The sequence below is a fragment of the Micropterus dolomieu genome, linkage group LG04 (assembly GCF_021292245.1).
Source record: "Micropterus dolomieu isolate WLL.071019.BEF.003 ecotype Adirondacks linkage group LG04, ASM2129224v1, whole genome shotgun sequence".
Classification (NCBI taxonomy): Eukaryota; Metazoa; Chordata; class Actinopteri; order Centrarchiformes; family Centrarchidae; genus Micropterus; species Micropterus dolomieu.
In genome coordinates, this window is record NC_060153.1 from 33428072 (window position 1) to 33450057 (window position 21986).

General features: G+C 47.0%; 1 protein-coding gene across 2 annotated transcripts in view; it reads left to right on the forward strand.

The window, feature by feature from the left end:
- The window catches only part of LOC123969655 (CSC1-like protein 2), a 38754-nt gene that overhangs the window by 5399 nt on the left and 11369 nt on the right, over positions 1-21986 (forward strand). The window contains exons 3-20 of one of the 2 annotated variants that reach the window (XM_046047252.1): positions 5079-5298; positions 8038-8117; positions 8364-8402; positions 9843-9933; positions 10027-10064; positions 11290-11432; positions 13082-13133; positions 13389-13497; positions 13857-13927; positions 14655-14735; positions 14825-14948; positions 15804-15937; positions 16150-16287; positions 16374-16527; positions 16619-16725; positions 18309-18395; positions 18487-18552; positions 18933-19095. In XM_046047252.1, coding sequence (XP_045903208.1) covers positions 5134-5298; positions 8038-8117; positions 8364-8402; positions 9843-9933; positions 10027-10064; positions 11290-11432; positions 13082-13133; positions 13389-13497; positions 13857-13927; positions 14655-14735; positions 14825-14948; positions 15804-15937; positions 16150-16287; positions 16374-16527; positions 16619-16725; positions 18309-18395; positions 18487-18552; positions 18933-19095 — 1842 coding nt within the window. In that variant the 5' untranslated portion in view covers positions 5079-5133. The remainder of the gene's footprint in view (positions 1-5078; positions 5299-8037; positions 8118-8363; positions 8403-9842; positions 9934-10026; positions 10065-11289; positions 11433-13081; positions 13134-13388; positions 13498-13856; positions 13928-14654; positions 14736-14824; positions 14949-15803; positions 15938-16149; positions 16288-16373; positions 16528-16618; positions 16726-18308; positions 18396-18486; positions 18553-18932; positions 19096-21986) is intronic. The other variant, XM_046047253.1, reaches the window with a different exon arrangement.

The window sequence follows — 21986 nt, forward strand, 5'->3', positions numbered from 1 at the left end:
TCCACGCCGGGCCGCAACTTCCTGCTCTCTCAATCTGTCGGCAGCTGTTTATCTCAACTTCACCGAAGTCCTGGACCTGACGGGTCGTTTACTTGGGGAGGCGGTGGGCCAAAGGTTAAAGAAGCGTGCCGGGAGATCGACGGTTCAATCCCCGAACGAGCAGTGGCTCATCTCTCAGGTGCCCTTGAGCGACCAGGTTGTGTTGGGCAGCTTCCAGGTGTGAATGTGATCAGGGCTGAATAAATAAAGTTAAAATACTTTGAGGAAGATTTTCTTTGCACGTTAAGAAAATATGCAGTGTTAACAAATGTACAGAAAATGTAACTTAAGCTTAAGTAACGAGCTGCTGATTAATGTGTTATATTCTGTTATATTTTTATATTTCAAATTCTCACAGTTTCCCCTTAAATAAATAAAAACATTTCCACCATGTACTGGTGCAGAAAATGTCTCCAGAATGCAGGAAATTAAGTTGTTTAATGCTCAGAATCTTCTGGGGAAGAACTCGTACATTTCAGCATTTAACATTTAATATGTTGTTGACAATCAGGTCAACAATGTTTCAGCACAATCTGAGCCCTGATGTCCCCTAAACAAAGTGACGTCCTGACCTCGACACACATTTCCTGTCTCTCCGCCGTCACCCGAAGGCCGACGCATAATCTTAAACCACACACGCACACACAGCCTGGTGTTACTATCTGTGTGGGGACATAATGCATTTCCTCACCCCTAAACCTAAAACCAGGCCTCAACCCTCAGACTGCCCTTTAAACTTGTGGGGTCGCGCATTTTGATCCCCACAAAGCTGGTTGGACCCCACAAGGAAAGGGGACTCCCAGTTTTTGGACGCCACGAATGTAGTAAAACAAACGCACACACACAAACAGCCAGCTGTTATCTGGGGGCTGCAGACGCCAGCCGGCCCAAGAAAGACGTTTTCTTTTAGCTGCTGTATGACTCGACGTTTGTTCCCTGAAGGAGCTTCACCTGTTGGACTTTAAAACACAATAACAGGACTAAACTACCCGGGGCTAGAGGAGGTCTTAGGCCGGGGCTAAACTACCAGGGGCTAGTGGAAGTCTTAGGCCGGGGCTAAACTACCAGGGGCTAGTGGAAGTCTTAGGCCGGGGCTAAACTACCCGGGGCTAGAGGAGGTCTTAGGCCGGGGCTAAACTACCAGGGGCTAGTGGAAGTCTTAGGCCGGGGCTAAACTACCCGGGGCTAGAGGAGGTCTTAGGCCGGGGCTAAACTACCCGGGGCTAGAGGAGGTCTTAGGCCGGGGCTAAACTACCCGGGGCTAGAGGAGGTCTTAGGCCGGGGCTAAACTACCAGGGGCTAGTGGAAGTCTTAGGCCGGGGCTAAACTACCAGGGGCTAGAGGAGGTCTTAGGCCGGGGCTAAACTACCAGGGGCTAGAGGAGGTCTTAGGCCGGGGCTAAACTACCTGGGGCTAGTGGAAGTCTTAGACCGGGACTAAACTACCAGGGGCTAGTGGAGGTGTTAAGCTAACAGGGAGCTAGTGGAGGTGTTAAGCTAACAGGAGCTAGTGGAGGTGTTAAGCTAACAGGGAGCTAGTGGAGGTGTTAAGCTAACAGGAGCTAGTGGAGGTGTTAAGCTAACAGGAGCTAGTGGAGGTGTTAAGCTAACAGGAGCTAGTGGAGGTACTAAGCTAACAGGAGCTAGTGGAGGTACTAAGCTAACAGGAGCTAGTGGAGGGATAAACTAATGAAACTAACAGTTGTTTTAAGCCAGTGCTAAGCTAATTAATATAATAGTGGTCAGGCCAACACTAACAGGGTTAATAAGGTTTCTGGGTCAGTGTAAAGACATGGTGTGATCAGCTGTTGAGGCCCTGGACTGATGACTGGATGTGTTGCAGTGTCTCTGCAGCTCTGAGACTGGAGGCTTCAGATGAGTCATGCTGCAGCGGGGGGGGGGTTCCCTCTGAATGATGCTGAACTGGTGGAATATTCTAGATCAGACCATCACTGTTCTACACAGAACCAACCAGAACAACACACTGAAATCCTGTCAGGGACCCCTGGAAGCTGCACTGCTCATTACTGCCACGGTCTGACCAGCAGAGCCTGTAGGGGGCGCTACAGGGGAGGTCACGGGGTCACGCAGAGCATAGGACACGTGTTAGGAGGTTATTCTGATGGAAATGACAGCAGTTTTAATAATAATTAACTGCCAGGCTTTTCTAAGTGAAGATCTCTTTTTTTTTTTTTTTATTATACCTTTTTTTTTTTTTTTTTTTTTTACAATATATACATTTAGAGACAAAAGCCTGCTGGAAGGAACGCGCCTGGGATTAAAGAAAATAACAAAACAAGGGACAGAAGACGCAGGACGACAACAACAAACCTTAAACTAAAAGAAACCACAGGAAAGAATAATAAACATGACAAGACTGAGACGCATGATGATCTACAGCGAGGAGACAATACAAGAAACTATGGTTAACATGGAAGGAACACGTTACAAAAGTAATGCAGTTACACTGATGTTACAAATTACTAATGAAATTTCAGTAATATTATACCTGCGTTGCAACTCATTTTAATCCAAAATGAAGTGGCGTTTTGTTATTGACTAAATGGACTGATGGAGTTCGATGGCTGAGATTAGAAACAGGGTGAAACTATGAGGGAACCTTAATAAGACGGGAAGTAATTGTAAATATAATTCTCTGTCTTTAATGATTTCCTTCCCTGGTCAGAGAGGCTGCTGTCGGTGCAGCCTGACAGATCCTATCCAGATTCATCCTATTTCACCCATCAGCACCCCCCCCCCCCACACACACACACAGACTAATCAAGATGTTAGTTTTTATAACAAAGACTCACCTGATGCACAGAACTGCACCTGCAGGCACTTCTTACTCTGAATAATGCGCCCATTAAAACTCCCAGTGAAAGGAACTCAGACTGTGATTCTGTAATAGAATTACTCTCAAATGACGGTAACTAGTAATCTTTTACGCCTCTGAGTAATACAGCCGATTAGGTCTTGGAAGGAACTTGCCCGTCAGACTCAGGGTTTTGTTAACAAGCCGGTTCCGTCCAGTCTGAAGTGACGGCCAGTCGATGGAGGTGCGCAGGCTGCAGAGACGTGTCCTGTGAGGAACACTGTAACAAATTGCTGTAGTTTCTACAGTAAAAAATTACAGGAACTTACTGTTCTGTCATTTTACAAAGGTTAACTGTAAATCGTAATGCATTATGGGTCCAAAATAACTGTTGACAGCATTTTTCCATATATTAAAATTACAGGCAAACTGCGTTTTAACTGTCGATAATACGATAATAGATGTCACAGTGAAATGGTGTTGATATCAGATTATGCTTGAAAGAGGCGTTCTTCCTGAGCGGGGGCGGAGCTTCATCACGGGGCCCACCTGCTACCAAGTCATTTAAGTTTACGTGACCCCCGACTCACTCGGAAGGTCCACCGAGTCCGTCTGTGTCGCGGCCGCCGATGATATATGGCGGCCTACGTCCGTCCCTCAGAATCCCCATGATGCATGGCGGTGAAGGGAGTTTTGTTAAAAATTGCTAATAACTTATTTATTTGTGTGAAATACAAATATTAGCTGATGATTTATATATTTTTAAAGGTGTCTGCTTAGAACGTGGTGGTGTTTGTTGGTAGTTGTCATTCTTGTGGTGGTTTTGAAACCAGGAGTGAAGGAACCGTTTGTTTTTTCACTGCATATAGAGGTTGTTACTTGCACGCAGTGGCTCAGGTGGCTGAAAAACTGTATTGAATTTTAGTAAATGTTGTGTTGCAGTTCTGATTTTAGTTTGATTTAAAAGGTAAAACACAAAACCTATAATAAAAGGACATTTTGTGTGTGACGTTTTAACAGCTGTTTACTGGCAGGTCATTTATGTAATTTGAACAGAACACAAGATAATGTTGTAAATTACAATTAATTGCTGTTTTATTGTAAAAACTACAGTAAATTGCTGTAATTTATATACAGCACAAACCTGTAATACACTTATTTCTTTTACAGTATTTAGCAGCATTTTTAAAGGACATTATTTACTGTAAATTCTACGGTCCAACGTCTCGCCACTCAAGAAGTCTGCGGACAGGTGAACTACCTCACCGAAGTCCGGTAACATCTGAACAGGTGAACGTACTTTCATTCTGACCCGTCCCTGAAGGCAGCAGTGGGCACGCGGGAGCTGCCAGAACAACAGGAAGTCAGTTTGTCTCCCCCTGAGAGTCCAAACTCGCCACGTGGTCACAGCGAGCCGATGAGTTCTGACGCCTCCTTTGTTCTCAGCGACGTTATGCATTGATGACATCATCGGTTTGAGCGCCGTCACTGTGCGTTTGAAGCGACAAGCAGCCGCAGTCGAGGCGTGAAAAGTGGGTCAGCAGCTGCAGTATGTGTTACCGTGGTAACGGGATCAGTAGGTCACGGGGGGGGGGGGGGGTGCCTGCCTGCTGCCTGCTGCTGCTGCTCCTCAGGCATGCTGGGAAATGTAGTCCACTCCGCTCTGAGGTCTGATACTAAAACATTTTCATTACACATAACTTCCACCTCACTGATCTTCTCTCCCAGGGTGCCCTGCGGTTTCTAACATTCTTACTCTGCGGTCACGATGATTTAAGTGTTGTAAATCAATGGTGGTGCGGCGGTTAGCACTGTCTCCTCACGAAGGTTGTGGGTTCGAACCCCTGCCGACCTGCCGCTGTTCTCTGGGACTGTACGCAGGATACGTTGGTCAGAACAGTCTGACACACTGATATAATACGACGGGTTGTTCTTTGAGTACGACGTGGAGGCCAGGACGTCTCTGCAGCACCAGGTTTCATTTAAAAAGGCTCCTCCTGTGGTTCAGAAACATTAGATCCAATTAGCTGTTCAGCCCGGAGTCTAAAGTGGGATTCTTGTTACCATGTTGGAGCCCAAAAAACAGACGTTACATTGAAAAAGTTTTCTTTCTCTGTGAAGGAGAAACATCTCAGCAGTTAGTGAAATAATAATAAAGGTGACGCTGGTGTTGATTTGTTTCACCTGAAAGGTTAAAGGTCACTTGTTTGTTTTTCCTCCTTCAGGTTCTCCGTGAGGATGCGGCAGTGAGCGTGCTGCTCACGAGCGCTGATCGTTACCATGGCGATATTCGGCAACAGCCAGGCATGCGCCGGTCAAGACAACTGCTCTAACCACGGCGAGCGGGACTACTGCTACTCGGCTCGCATCCGCAGCACGGTGCTGCAGGGGCTGCCGTTCGGAGGCGTGCCCACCGTGCTCGCCCTCGACTTCATGTGCTTCCTGGTGAGTCGCCACTGCACGCGCTCAGTACGACACACATGCACTCGCACGGTGGCGGGGGGGGGACATTGGCTGGTTAACAAAGCAGAGTTTCAGATTGAACGTCTGGACGCAGAGAGGATCTGTGTCCAGTTTACGCCTGTTCTTTAATCTGTGCGGTCGATGATGCGTTCAGGGACGGTCTGAATTTCCATTCAGTGACATGATTCTGACATTTAGGCTAATCGATCCTGAGCATTGACTCTCTGACAGACAGACTGCTGCTGTGTCTGTTATTATAAGCTCTCTAACTACGTACTGACCTTCATAATGTTCACTGTCAGAACCACAGACGTCACCGCCGCTTTGAAGCCTCCGTGTTGATTTTTTGCAACCAGACGTGACCATACTTGGAGGAGATGGACGCGAAAGCACCAAACCACCGAAGAGGAAATAATAATAATAATAAAACTCATCTGATATTACAGATATGTACCTGACATCTTCTCTAGAATTATCATAAAGCGACACAGAACCTTTTCCTACGAGCAGTGTCAGAGTCTGCGGAACTGAGTGAATTGAGGTGCGTTCGAGATCTCTGCGGCTGACAGGGGTGGGGTATGAAAACACTGCCGTCCACTCGGACACGTTCTCCCTCCTGTAAATTGCGAGGTTTTGATGCCACGTGACAAGGTGAGAAAGTAGGGCAAACTTTTTAACCAGCATGCCTCATGTTAAGTCAGCTGAAGTCAAACGCACCTTGAGTTTGGGCTCTTTTGAACACGCAGTCAGCTGTGGTGTTGAAGGAACCATGATGCATTGTGGGAGCTGCTGAGTGTGGACCGTCTGTAGGAAAAATCAATACCGCAGCTTCATGGATCGACCCTGACGCTGACGCTCCGTCAGACTCTGCAGAACATTTAATCACAGGTTTACTCGTGTTTTCAGAACCAGGCTTGTGTCGCAGCAGGTTAAAGCAGGAGAGTTTTGCTGCCTGATAATAAACCTAGTGCCAGAAGTCAGAAATCATAAGTAGAAAATGGACAAATGTTTGATACAAATATGAAACTTACATAAGTAAAACGTGCGAGATCAAGTTCGGCTGGTGGGTCATTTTTCTATCTGCCAATGCATGATGGTAAATATGGTTTGGTTAGTTAGCGTGGGTATAGTAGTTCTCACTATATACTCGGACAGCAACATTGAAAACTATTTTCATGCATGAATTATTAATAATTTTAGCTTGTTTTTACTTTTAAACCTGTAAACTTTTTTCCACAGTATATTTGATTTTGAATGTGTCCGCTGCATCAACAGCATCAGAAGTGATTCAGTGAAACTCAAACTGTGTTTTTAAAACATTTACTAAAAACCAGCGGTATAAATACACTTAAAGTTATTCAAGTGCAAATTATATCATCATTTTAAATAAAACATCAGTAAAGCCGAATCAGCCCTCTGGAGTGGACAGATGTATTTTCAGTCACAGAACAAAATGTACCAGAAATATGAAACAGTATCTCACAAAAGTGAGTTCACCCCTCACATTTATGTAAATATCTGATTCTGTCTTTTCATGTTTCAACACTGAAGAAATGACTCTTTGCTCCAGTGTTCAGCTGGTATAACAGTGTAAATCTGCTGTCCCCACAAAATAACACATCACACTACGAACGGCACAACACAACAAAGTGAGGACACCCCTAAAAGAAAACGGCCAAATTGGGCCCAAAGTGTCAATATTTTGTGGGGCCACCATTATTTTCCAGCGCTGCTTTAACCCTCTTGGGCCTGGAGTTCAGCAGAGCTTCACAGGTTGCCGCTGGAGTCCTCTTCCACTCCTCCACATCACAGAGCTGGTGGCTGTTAGAGACCTTGCGCTCCTCCATTTGGACATTTTCACTTAGGGGTGTCCTCACTTTGTTGCCAGCGGTTTAGACATTAACGGCTGTGTGATGTGTTATTTTGTGGGGACAGCAGATTTACACTGTTATACCAGCTGTAGACTCACTACTTTACACTGGAGCAAAGTGTCATTTCTTCAGTGTTGAAACATGAAAAGATAGAATCAGATATTTACAGACATGTGAGGGGTGAACTCACTTTGAGATACTGTTTCATTCAAATCTGAATAAAAGTATTTCTAACATGCTCTTTAGTTGAAAAACATTTTGGTCTTGTTTTCTGAGAATAAAATGATTTTACAGTTATTGCTGAGGTGCATGTCCTCTTCCCTCCCCTGTTTTGAATTTATGATGCAGAATATCAGAATGACAGAGATGTAAAAGAAATGATTAATCAAATGGAATTGTAGACGACGCTTTGGGGTTCAGCCACATGGTGCTGTAACTTAAAGGGCTCCAAATGGTTTCTAAATATCTGTATGCTGAAGTGGACGTCATTCATGAACCTGATAAAGTGAGTAATTTCGGACACAGTGGTGGTCCTGGAGGGGCTGCGGGTCCTGGAGGGGCTGCGGGTCCTGGAGGGGCTGCGGGTCCTGGAGGGGGTGCGGGTCCTTGGTGTCGGCAGTCTACAGGTGCTGATGGAGTCAGAGACGTGTTTCCCGAGCTGCACAGAATCAGAACCAGGTTTACAGCCAAGGAGGTTTTCACTTGTAGAAGTTTTATCCCTCAGTTTTTGTAACAACATGAAACTCGCCACGTTAATACCTGAGATTGATCGTGACGTCACAGTGACATCACTGTAACACCTTTGACTTCTGACTTGCAGCATCATGTGTTTCTCCGCTCTCTTCTTCAGGTGCTGCTTTTCGTCTTTTCCATCCTGAGGAAGGTTGCGTGGGACTATGGCCGCCTGGCGCTGGTCACCGACGCCGACAGGTAAACTCACCTGTAGTCGCAGGAAACGCTCAGAGGTTTCTTAATGTGCAGAAAACTCCCCGACGCATCTGAGGGGCCACAGCATGAATAAGATCCTGATTTGTTTCCTGTAAAGATTAATAAAATATCTCTGTGGTAACCACGAGGTGTTTTTACTACGTTGCTGTACGCTCATTTTTAATTTTCATTGTCGTCGTCCCGCCGACGTCGGCAGCTTTTGATTTTCTTTCTGTTTCCATCCTGAAGACTGAAGAAGCGTTTCAGCGACCTGGAGGAGCGGGAATAGTATGTTGTTGCTTCCTCCATGTTTGTTTTGACCGCTAACCTCCTCCTCCTCCTCCTCCTCCTCCTCCTCCTCCTCCTCCTCCTCCTCCTCCTCCTCCCTTCTTCCTCCTCCTCCTTCCTCCTCCTCCCTCCTTCTTCCTCCCTCCTTCCTCCTCCTCCCTCCTTCTTCCTTCTTCCTCCCTTCTTCCTCCTTCTTCTTCTTCTTCTTCCTCTTCCTCCTCCTGTTCTCCTCGTCCTCGTCCTCTTCCTCCTCTTCCCCCTCCCGTCCTCTTCCTCCTCCTGTTCTCCTCGTCCTCCTCCTCCCCCTCCCGTCCTCCTGTCCTCCTCCTCCTGTGGTACTCGTCCTCCTCCTCCTCTTCCTCCTCCGGTTTCATTAACAGGGTTCTGCTCTCTGATTGGTGCAACTAACACAACAACTTCATTTCAGTGTTTCAGTATGGGGGGTTATTAGTGTCTGAAATCTGCACCACTAAAGTCCAGTATCAGATGGCCCCTGGTCCTGCAGAGGGCCCCTGGTCCTGCAGAGGGCCCCTGTGTGAACATCCACCTGAACTGTTTCACTTTCTATTTGTTGCTGTTGACAGGAAGCTCATGAGGCTGCAGCCAGCAAGTGTTTTCATTATCAAAACATCTGACAGTCATTTTCTTTACTAATGGATTGATCGATCGGTGAATAGTCACTGTTCTCTGAAGCCCAGGTGAACAATGTTCTAATGTTGAGCTTGTTGTTAGAAAATGGGGAAAGAGAAGCTTGAACACGTGAATTTATGCTGTTACAAAAATGACTGAAACAGTTTGATTGTAGCATTCGATTTATTGATCGCTGTCGGGATGTAAAAAGAATTTCAACAGCTGTAATAAACCGGCTTTAATCCGGCCACGATGACCATCACCTGCAGCGACACGTGGCTGCTGTGTTGAGTGTGGCACCAATCACCCCCCATAGCCCATGAATACTGACGAGAGTGTGTGTGTGTGTGTGTGTGTGTGTGTGTACACAGTATTCACTCTGCGTTGGTTAATGTGATGCTAACAGATGTGATGCTAACTCCGCTTCTCACTTGTCTTCGTTTTTTAACTTGAACTCAGACTCAGACGAGACCAAGATAACTATGAGCCGGTCAAAAGGTAACCAGCTGTGTGTTTGTGTGTCGTCAACCCTGTGACGTGCTAGCTAGCTTGCTAGCTAGGTAGCTACCTCCACAGGAGACCCAGCGTCCTGTCAGCTAGCACGCTCACATCTGGAAACACCTCTGTCCTGTTTCTGCTGAGGGGTCAGTTTGTGATGTTACTTCCTGTTAGCGCCCTCTGTGTTTCAGTGTCTTGTAGAGGGACTAAACTCAAGAGTCCAATCAGCTTTCAGACGCAGAGGTCAAAGGTCAGAGCGGCTACATGCTAAATGCTAACAGTCACCTGACTCCCTCCTGCGTGTCTCCGCAGCGTGGCCTCTGCGATGCACTCGGAGACGCCTGACCGCTACGAACGGCTCACGTCTGTCTCCAGCTCCGTCGACTTTGACCAGAGAGACAACGTAAGGACACCTTCATCACTCGCCACCCTCATCCTCACTGTCTACATCTTGTGTGCGTGTAAATCAGAATATAATCGTGTGTTTTTCCTGCAGGGCTTCTGCTCGTGGCTGACGGCCATCTTCAGAATAAAGTGAGTGTCCACTTCAGACCCACGAGACATTTCCGTTTGTTCAAGTCAAAGGTTTTACATGTTTTAGGCAACAGAGACAGAATGTTGTTCAGTAGCGCCACCTTCTGGTGAGGAGACGTTTTCTGTATATTTCTCATATATTTGATGTGTTTTTGTGTCTTTCTGACGCCTTCAAGTTGATATACTTTTGCAGGGTTCCCGCGGCTCCTTAAAGTCTTAAAATGAAATTAGGGAAATTCAAAATCATAAATTGTCTTAAATTGACTCTGTAGGTGTTAAATTTGCTGATGGTGCGTTTGAGGCTGGTGCGTTAATTGTCTCGCTGGGTGGCCTGTTTTTAAAAGTCAAATAAGCATTTATGTGTTTGATTAATTCGCTGTTAGACAACGGGAGAGTTTATTGTTGCGGCTGCGTCGTGTTTTATTATCGGTAGTCGTGGTTGCAAGATGGGAAGATGCGAGTTTAATGGGTAAAAAAATGATCTGTAATATTAATAATAATCTAACTATGCGATGAGACAAATAACCTACAAGATCGAGATGAGACGGGATTTTTAAAAAATCAAGCTGAATTAAATGAAAAGTTTGATCATAAAACTGTTCATTTTCTGTATTCTGGTGACATTTTCTGCACCAATTTATGGTGGAAATATTTTTACGTAAAAGAAAACACAAAATTCAAGCGGCAGGTGACAATTCAAACTCTTAACCTCAACTCTGTAGATCAACGTCTTTAATATCTGCTGAGTCATGATTTATAGTCTTCCCTCTTCTTTGTGTCTCTGTTTGGGGAAGTGACCTCTTTAAATCTGACTGTGACGCCGGACTCTGAAACCGTTCAGTATAAAAGCCCAGTGGGTAGGCCTTTCATTCTGGACTGAACCGTCTGCTGTGTTCGATCGTAAGAATAAAACATTAAAGATTGGTTCATTCTCACATGTTTTTAACATCCGGTAAGATGTAAAACCTTCTAGTGAGCAGCGTTACTAAAACGCCAAATCTGGGGGCTGCAGCCATGTTTGTCTGAAACTCTTTTCCCAGCCAGCCTAAGATAAATAGTTAGATAAATAAATATATGCAGTGCCCGTTAGCTGACCGTTAGCCTGCTCAGCTAACAGGCAGTAATGGATTAAATAAACATCTAGCTTCAGATCTTGGTTCAGGTCCACACAGTCTCTAAGCTGCTGGAGACTGACTGACCCATCCTCCTCCTCCTCCTCCTGCAGGGATGAAGAGATCAGGGAGAAGTGCGGCGAGGACGCCGTTCACTATCTGTCCTTCCAGCGTCACATCATCGGCCTGCTGGTCGTCGTCGGCGTTCTCTCGGTCGGCATCGTCCTGCCCGTCAACTTCTCCGGAGACCTGCTGGGTGAGAACAACAGCATCATAGTCATTTAAAGGCCCCTTAGATCCATGTTGAGACCCCTACTGGGGGTCCCAATCCCCAGGTTGGGAACCACTAGTCTTCCACACAGAGCTTGCTGCTGATTGGTCGGTTTAAGGTGCTTCCGACCGAGACTTTGTAATCTCTTCACATTAGACATTTTAAAACTAGCTAGGCAGCTACAGAGAGCTATAGAAGCCCCTCCCTTCCATTTCTGCCTCATGAGGCCTTATTTTGGGAAAAATATGACGATGTATATAACGATGAGAGCCAACTAATGTTTAGATCCTGTTTGAATAGAGTCCTGAATTACAGACGTTTGTCAGTACAAGTAAAAGATTAGACACATGATCTATTCCAAAACAGTCTGCAACTGTAAATAAATGACATCATAGGAGTTGAATTTACTATTTATAACTTGTTTATCAGAAATGTGAGTTTGTACATTGACCTCTGAGAGCTCAGCAGCTCTGGACTCACAGTGTTCTCGCCTTGTGTCTGGTTTTAGTCAGAATTATCAGTAAAGATGCTTTCCTAAACCAAGGAGCGCCCCGACTTCCTTCTAAAGAAGGTAACAGCAGTCAGACCAGAACTGTAGCAGGTCTGTAGCAGGTCTGTGGGCGTGTTGGTCTGTGTTTGCTGTCTGATGGTAGATGGTGGTTTTAGCTCAACCTGGACTCTCTGATTAGGAAGTTTTTTGTAGTAACATCAGTTCTGGAAGAAGTATATTTTACTTAAGTAAAGTTACAAAAGTATTATCATTAAAATATACAAGCAGCGATGAACTCGCTCCTTCACACACGGCTTTTTAGTACGATGCACGAAGGAGTTCAGTCACTTCCTGAGTCCCAGAGAGCAGCGGTTCTTAACCTTTCTGGCACTCTGACCCCTTTTTGAAGTTGAAAATATTTTTAAGTCAGTGTTTTTCTATTTTTGTGTCTATAGTAGCTGCTCCCCCAGAGGTTCCCGGCCCCCAGGTTAAGAACCACTGCCCTAGAGAAACTCCAATTATTACACATTGTGTCCCAGTACATCAAATGTGGAACATCCTGTGAAAATTTCCTGTAAAACAAATTATGCTTGTCACACAGGGCTTACCAGTAGGTGGCGCTGTGACTATATTGGCTTGTAGATGTGTTCAGGGTGGGGCTCTTATCAAACATGTACAGTTTGGTGCAGATGTGGCTATGTACAGAAAAGTTACAACAACTTCCTGTTTGACGGCGAAACATCCATTTTCGACGCCACACCACAAGCCCGCCCTTTAGCGAAAACTCACCGTTAACACAACTTTTAATCGCAAGGGTCTGTAGATTGTGCAGCAAAAATTTGAAATCGATCCAATTAATCCTGTAGGAGGAGTTCGTTAAAGTACGGATCCTGTAAATCGTAAGAAATTACCATAAAATTTAAAATGGCTGACTTCCTGTTGGGTTTGTTTTATATTCAGCGGGGTAGTTTGTGATACAAATACATCGTCATGTATTTGGTGATTATAGTTTGTATTCTGAATCCGTATAGTACCTCAGAAGTGTACTTCAGTACAGTACTTGACTTAATGTACTTAGTTTGATTGTTAGCTTCAGTGGTAAATGTTTCCTGATGATGAACTCTGACTTATGTTTTTCTTCCAGAAAACAACGCCTACAGCTTCGGACGCACCACGATAGCGAACCTGAAGTCTCAGTGAGTCCTCGAGGGTTCATTTACTGTATTGATTACTTTACTGATCCTCACCGGTGATCACATGAGACCCTGTAAACCTGTTAATGGTCTGATCTGAGTAGCACAGATCGGACTGAAGTCGATGAAACTCAAATCTGTTCCAGCTTTAGTTTTTCTTCTTCTCCGATTTGAGTTGCTCAGCAGGAAGCAGCAGATCCAGGATCAGGAACCAACCTTGGTGTCTAAACCTGACCGAGTGTTTTTTTTCATGTCCAGGAACAACCTGCTGTGGCTGCACACCTCATTCGCCTTTATGTATCTGCTGCTGACCGTCTACAGCATGAGGAGACACACCTCCAAGATGCACTACAAGGAGGACGACCTGGTAGGAAACACAAGTTTAAATCTAATAGCCTAATAACGGTGATGAACAGCCGTCACCTGTGTGGATCCGGCAGGTGTCAAACGTCGTCGTTTTAGGATCTGCTGGGTTTCTTGAGGCTTCATCAGAGATGTGACGACGATCTTTATCTGTGTAATGTAACATTTGGAAAACAATGTCCAATGTATTCAGATGCATTTTACAGGTGTTTGTTCGCTACCCTCGCTTTGTCACCACTGTCCCCCTTCCCCAATGCTGATAAAGTATTTTTGACTTGAGGTGTGAAACGTTAATAATTGTTCAAATTAATCTTTTTTTAAATCTGCTGTTGCTTGTTTTAATCCCAGTCTTGTGTTTTGCAGGTGAAACGTACTTTATTCATTAATGGCATCTCTAAATACGCAGAGGAGAGTCAGATCAAACAGCACTTTGAGTAAGTTCACTGCTTTCTGCTCCGTCTTCCTCTCAGATCTTTAAAAAGGTTTCTTTGTCTGTGGTTTAGGTGAAATTTTAGGCTGTTTATTAGATTAGAAAGCTTCATTATTCCTCAAAGGGGAAACTCTGAAGCCAACACTGAAGAAATGACCCTTTGCTCCAGTGTAAAGTAGTGAGTCTACAGCTTGTAACAGTGTAAATCTGCTGTCCCCTCAAAATAACACATCACACAGCCGTTAATGTCTAAACCGCTGGATACAAGAGATAATAAAATTGACAAAAATGTGAGGGTTGTAGTCAAGACAACCAGTAGGTTCGCACAGAACAAGAAATAAAAACAGCCTTCTGAAGCCTGATTTAAGCTGATGGGTTGTTACAAATACGACCAGCTGAAAACTTCAAATAAAAAATCAGACACATTGATTAAAAAATCAAATTGCTGTTGGGATAAAACACCGTGGAATCTTCAGTCTACAGCAACTCGGTGTCTACAAGCTCCATGAGATTCTTTAGTTTGGCACTCGTTCTCTTTTCTAAGTAAGGGCCAGGCACTCACCGGCCCAACACCTTGATTAAAAAGTACAATTAATTTTCTCTTAATCTTGTCCTCGACTGTGCCGGCTGAATAGGAACCCTTGATAATATTTTTGTAACGAACAATAAGTCCGTAGTCTCCCTGTTTGGTGTGACGCCTGCAGGATCTGAGCCTTCTTGTTGTTCCTCAGGCAGGCGTACGAGAACTGCACGGTGCTGGAGGCTCGGATCTGCTACAACGTGGCCAAGCTGATGTCTCTGAACGCCGAGAGGTGAGACAGAGTCGGGGCCCAGTGCATGCTGGGAGACACATTAAAGACGATGAAAAGCCACACATGCTCCGTGTGTTTGTGTCTGTCAGGAAGAAGACGGAGCGCAGCAAGAAGTTCTTCACCGACCTAATGGCGAAGGAACACGTTCCCACCATGATCAACCCCAAACCCTGCGGACACCTGTGCTGCTGCGCCATCGCCGGCTGCGAGGAGGTGACGCTAATAATGCTAACGCTGTGCTCACACATGCACACGCAGAGTAGCTTCCCACCAGCCTGCAGGCATGATGCTTAGAAATCGCATCACGTCGCTGCTGTGCTGGAACGTGATTGGGCGGTTAGAGAATTGAGACGACGTTGATGGCGACAATCATCTGTTTCTACATTTAACTTCTTTTAACTACTTACTTTACTTTCAGGCTGTGAAAACAGTTTTCAGACTAAAGTAAAGAGGCAGTTTTATAACATGTCGACCTGGAAGCGGCAGCCGTGATGAGAGCTGGTCGAGTTCTCTTAAGCTGAGGAAAAGCGCATCCCTGCGTCCTTCCTTACCCCCTTTAGCGTAGGGAACGCTGCACCATCCTTTGCCAAAGGGAAGGAGGTAACGCCGTCCCACAATTCCTTGCAGCAGCAACATATAAGCAGCATTGTAGTTTCACCACGGCAGACCCATGTAAATGTAGAAACAACAGAGCGCCTGTTTTATGCTCCTGGCACGATCCAAAACGTCTGGAAGTCCTCGTATGATGAGCTCTGAAACCATAAATAGTAGGGATCCACCGAAAATAGCGAAAACGGCACTTTCGGTGTTCAGAAGACGCAAAAATGGCCGTTTGCAGACGCTGTTCTGCTGAACTGTCTCCCAGCACGTCCACTCCATCTGTGCCTGTTGCTTTATTTTATCAATTTCAACATTTCAATCCTATTTGATTAGTTTTTATTTTAACAACTATCTATTTGGTTGTTTGTTGTTTAGGAAAGGACTTTTTCTTTTGCCTGGTGTGAATGTGTTGGCTCAGGTGTTGTTACCTTGTTAGCAGTGATTCAGCGGCCTGCATTTGTCCTGCAGGAGGAGGCGGTCAGCTACTACACCAAGAGGGAGGCCAAGCTGAAGGAGGAGTACAGGAAGGAGAAGGAGAAGGTCCACACCAAACCACTGGGCATGGCCTTCGTCACCTTCCAGAACGAGGCCATGACTGCCATGTGAGCCTCGCCCTGACCCCGCCCCTGACCTGACCCCGACTCCGCCCATTCTCATGACCCCACCTCTTGTTTCTCACGCCTCCCACCTACAATTATTTCCGTATCATGAATGTGCACTTCTCTGACTCCACCTCTTCCGCCCCTCTCTGTAACTTCACCTCCTCTGTCTGACTCCGCCCCTTTCTCTGACCCCGCCCCGTCTGTTTTCACAGCATCTTGAAGGACTTCAACGCCTGTCAGGTTCAGGGTTGTCGGTGTCATCAGGAGCCACAGTCCTCTCAGTTCAGCGAGGCTCTTCACGTTTACAACTGGAGCGTTTCGTACGCGCCCGACCCGCAGAACGTCCGCTGGTACGTCCGCAAACTCCACCCGCCTAAAAACACAACCAAATACAAATCAAATACACCCCTCACCGTGTCCTGGTTTCTTCTTGCAGGGAACACCTGTCGCTGGGTGGGATCTCCTGGTGGATCCGCTGCTTCATCATCAACTGCATCCTCTTCCTCCTGCTCTTCTTCCTCACCACGCCCGCCATCATCATCTCCACCATGGACAAGTTCAACGTCACCAAGCCTGTCGAGTATCTCAACGTAAGAACAACCAGCCTCTAAGTCCAACCGAGTCTCAGCAGATGAGTCATCGTCCTGCTGCTCTCACTCTGCTGTTTGTTTGTTTGTACAGAATCCCATCGTCACTCAGTTCTTCCCCACGCTGCTGCTTTGGGCTTTCTCTGCTCTGCTGCCCACCATCGTCTACTACTCTGCCTTCTTCGAGGCTCACTGGACCAGGTACCGCTGCTGCTTCCACCTCACCCTCCTCTTCATCAGTACTATAACACAGTGTTCAGTGCAGTTTCATTTATATAGCGCCGATTCACAACAGAAGTTATCCCACTGCACTCTTGGACACTGGACAGTGTGATGTTATTTATGAGCCAGCGCTTGGCCACAGTGGCAAGGAAAACTTCCTTTTAAAGGTCCAGTCTGTAATATTTCTGATGATCTACGGACAGAAATGCAATATAAGATCCATAACTATGTTTTCAGTGGTGTGTAAAGACCTTACATAATAAACCGTTATGTTTTTACCTTAGAATGAGACGTTTATATCTACTTAACCGCGGGAACCCCCTTCCATGGACGTCGCCGCGTTGCATCGTCATGTTTCTACAGTAGCTGAAAACAAACAGGCTACAGAGCGCGTTTCGTCACCACGTTCTTCTTGTTCTACTTAATTCAGGCAGTCAGACACTCGTCACTGTGTTGAACACGTACAAAAGAAGAAGAAGTAATAATATACTGCAGGGGTCGTACAGTGTTCCGTTAGCTCAGTCGGTTGAGGGTTTCATTCCACCTCAAGACAACTTTGTTTTTTCTCTCTCCGACAAAAAGATTCTGCAGCGCATGTTTCTGAGGTCACGGCATGCGCTGCACTGTTTGTGTTTCGGTGTTTGATCCTCATCCATCAACCTACAGACGCTTTTCATTTCCCCAGTATCTCCAGGCAGAGCACATTTAGGGGAATCACGTTCTCTGACGGCTCTTTCAAAGTAAAAGCTCAGTTCAACTCCAAATACTGCATTACAGTAAACAAGCTTCTTGCGCTTTTATTTTGTAGGCAGAACCACTAAAGAGGAAGTGATTATGTGAGTAACTGTCGCTGTCAGAGATCTATTTCAGCAGCTGTCAAAGTGTTTAGGTATTTATATTTAATGCCGCTATCAAAGCACCGTAATCTGGCAGCAGGCCAGATATTATTGTTGGTGGGCAGTTTTGGCGAGGGTCCATAATCACAGAGAGAATCAACGTGTTTCTCTTTTCAGTGTTTGTATAAACTTTATCTAACGTGTGGTTTATAAAGGACTGTGGTGTCCTGCGCTCTCTGAAAGGTTAGAGGGCAGTGGTAGACTGGACAGATGGTTGCAGTTCACAACCCTCACCACTCGATGCCGCTAAATCTCACACACTGAACCTTTAATACTTCAATATTAGTAGTAGCACTTCTGTGGCAAGTCCAGGTCAAGCCTCAAGTCATTCAAGACTAATCCAAATAAAAATCTTACATTAGAGGAGACTAGTCCAAGTGAAGTTGAATGTCAGTTGATAAAAGTCCAAATCATGTCTCAGGTCATTCCAGACACGTCCAAATCACTTTGACTGAGAAGAAATTCAAGTTAAGTGTCAGTTTAAAGGACAGATCTCAATATATACAAACAAGCCCAAGTCAAGTCTCAAATTAGTTTGTCATTAGACATGTCTAAATTGGGTCAGTCGAGACAAGTCCTCAGATCAGTCATCACGGGTCCAAATCAAGTCTACAGTAGCTGAGGGGGGTATCTGACCCTGGTTTGGTCGTCTCTGTGTGTCTGCAGGTCTGGAGAAAACAGGACAACGATGCATAAATGTTACACCTTCCTGATCTTCATGGTTCTGCTGCTGCCGTCTCTCGGACTCAGCAGGTAATAAAAACCGTTCACTGTAAGAATCTGTCGCTGAGTGACCTTTGACCTCTGCTGTTCTTACTGATACTTCTGTGTCTCCGGTTTTCAGTCTGGATGTTTTCTTCCGCTGGCTCTTCGATAAGAAGTTCCTGGCTGATGCCACAGTCCGATTTGAGTAAGTAATCCCATGTTCAATGTCATTATCGAACACTAACTAGCACTTTGATGGTTTGGAGGACACTGATAATTATTTATCTCTGGGGTTTTAATTCTAGTCCTCACTGCAAGTAAATGCCCAAGAAATCGAAAAAAAACATTGGATATTGGATAAAATAAATACAATTTTAAATTAAAAACATTTAAACATAAAATTCAAACTAATATTGGCAGTCCTGGACTTCCATAATTTGAAGTGATAAAAGTATCTTTAGCCTTTGTTTATATTCAGCTTATATACAGCTCTGTTTCTCTGCACGCATCTATAAGGTATCAATAAAGTTTGATTGATCAGTAGTAGGCCGTTCTGCTGTAATGATGGTGCTGCGTCCCCTTCAGGTGCGTCTTCCTGCCGGATAACGGAGCGTTCTTCGTCAACTATGTCATCGCCTCGGCGTTCATCGGGAATGCCATGGACCTGCTGAGGATCCCCGGTCTGCTCATGTACATGATCCGGCTGTGCCTGGCTCGCTCCGCCGCCGACCGCCGCAACGTCAAGAGGGTGAGGACTGACGTGACCCTGACTGAGAGGACTGACCGTGTCCCTGACTAAGAGGACTGACCGTGTCCCTGACTAAGAGGACTGACCGTGTCCCTGACTAAGAGGACTGACCGTGACCCTGATCGAGAGGACGGACGGTGACCCTGACTAAGAGGACGGACAGTGACTCTGACTGATGGTGACCCTGACTAAGAGGACGGACAGTGACTCTGACTGATGGTGACCCTGACTAAGAGGACTGACCGTGACCCTGACTAAGAGGACGGACAGTGACTCTGACTGATGGTGACCCTGATCGAGAGGACTGACCGTGACCCTGACTAAGAGGACTGACCGTGACTCTGACTGATGGTGACCCTGACTAAGAGGACTGACCGTGACCCTGACTAAGAGGACGGACAGTGACTCTGACTGATGGTGACCCTGACTAAGAGGACTGACCGTGACCCTGATCGAGAGGACGGACAGTGACTCTGACTGATGGTGACCCTGACTAAGAGGACTGACCGTGACCCTGACTAAGAGGACTGACCGTGACTCTGACTGATGGTGACCCTGACTAAGAGGACTGACCGTGACCCTGATCGAGAGGACTGACCGTGACCCTGACTAAGAGGACGGACAGTGACTCTGACTGATGGTGACCCTGACTAAGAGGACTGACCGTGACCCTGATCGAGAGGACGGACAGTGACTCTGACTGATGGTGACCCTGACTAAGAGGACTGACCGTGACCCTGACTAAGAGGACTGACCGTGACTCTGACTGATGGTGACCCTGACTAAGAGGACTGACCGTGACCCTGATCGAGAGGACTGACCGTGACCCTGACTAAGAGGACGGACAGTGACTCTGACTGATGGTGACCCTGACTAAGAGGACTGACCGTGACCCTGATCGAGAGGACGGACAGTGACTCTGACTGATGGTGACCCTGACTAAGAGGACTGACCGTGACCCTGACTAAGAGGACTGACCGTGACTCTGACTGATGGTGACCCTGACTAAGAGGACTGACCGTGACCCTGATCGAGAGGACTGACCGTGACCCTGACTAAGAGGACGGACAGTGACTCTGACTGATGGTGACCCTGACTAAGAGGACTGACCGTGACCCTGATCGAGAGGACGGACAGTGACTCTGACTGATGGTGACCCTGACTAAGAGGACTGACCGTGACCCTGACTAAGAGGACTGACCGTGACTCTGACTGATGGTGACCCTGACTAAGAGGACTGACCGTGACCCTGATCGAGAGGACGGACCGTGACCCTGACTAAGAGGACTGACCGTGACCCTGATCGAGAGGACGGACCGTGACCCTGATCGAGAGGACTGACCGTGACCCTGACTGAGAGGACTGACCGTGACCCTGACCGAGAGGACGGACAGTGACTCTGACTGATGGTGACCCTGACTAAGAGGACTGACCGTGACCCTGACTAAGAGGACTGACCGTGACCCTGATCGAGAGGACGGACAGTGACTCTGACTAAGATGACTGACCGTGACCCTGACTAAGATGACGGACAGTGACCCTGACCCTGACTAAGATGACGGACAGTGACCCTGACCCTGATCGAGAGGACGGACAGTGACCCTGACCCTGATCGAGAGGACGGACAGTGACCCTGACCCTGATCGAGAGGACGGACCGTGACCCTGATCGAGAGGACGGACCGTGACCCTGACCGAGAGGACTGACCGTGACCCTGACCGAGAGGACTGACCGTGACCCTGATCGAGAGGACGGACAGTGACTCTGATTGATGGTGACCCTGATCGAGAGGACTGACCGTGACCCTGATCGAGAGGACTGACCGTGACCCTGACTAAGAGGACTGAAGGTGACCCTGACTAAGAGGACGGACAGTGACTCTGACTGACCGTGACCCTGATCGAGAGGACGGACCGTGACCCTGACTGAGAGGACGGACAGTGACCCTGACTGATGGTGACCCTGACTAAGAGGACTGACCGTGACCCTGATCGAGAGGACGGACAGTGACCCTGACTATGAGGACGGACAGTGACTCTGACTGATGGTGACCCTGACTAAGAGGACGGACCGTGACCCTGATCGAGAGGACGGACAGTGACCCTGACTAAGAGGACTGACGTGACCCTGACTATGAGGACGGACAGTGACTCTGACTGATGGTGACCCTGACGAAGAGGACTGACCGTGACCCTGACTAAGAGGACTGACCGTGACCATGACCGAGAGGACGGACAGTGACTCTGACTGATCGTGACCCTGACCGAGAGGACGGACCGTGACCCTGACTAAGAGGACGGACAGTGACTCTGACTGATGGTGACCCTGACTAAGAGGACTGACCGTGACCATGACCGAGAGGACGGACAGTGACTCTGACTGACCGTGACCCTGACCGAGAGGACTGACCGTGACCCTGACCGAGAGGACGGACAGTGACTCTGACTGATGGTGACCCTGACCGAGAGGACGGACAGTGACTCTGACTGATGGTGACCCTGACCGAGAGGACGGACAGTGACTCTGACTAAGAGGACTGACCGTGACCATGACCGAGAGGACGGACAGTGACTCTGACTGACCGTGACCCTGACTAAGAGGACTGACCGTGACCCTGACCGAGAGGACGGACAGTGACCCTGACTAAGATGACTGACCCTGACCCTGACCGAGAGGACGGACCGTGACCATGACCGAGAGGACGGACGGTGACTCTGACTGACCGTGACCCTGACTAAGAGGACTGACTGTGACCCTGACCGAGAGGACGGACAGTGACTCTGACTGATGGTGACCCTGACTAAGAGGACTGACCGTGACCCTGATCGAGAGAACGGACAGTGACCCTGATCGAGAGGACGGACAGTGACTCTGACTGATGGTGACCCTGA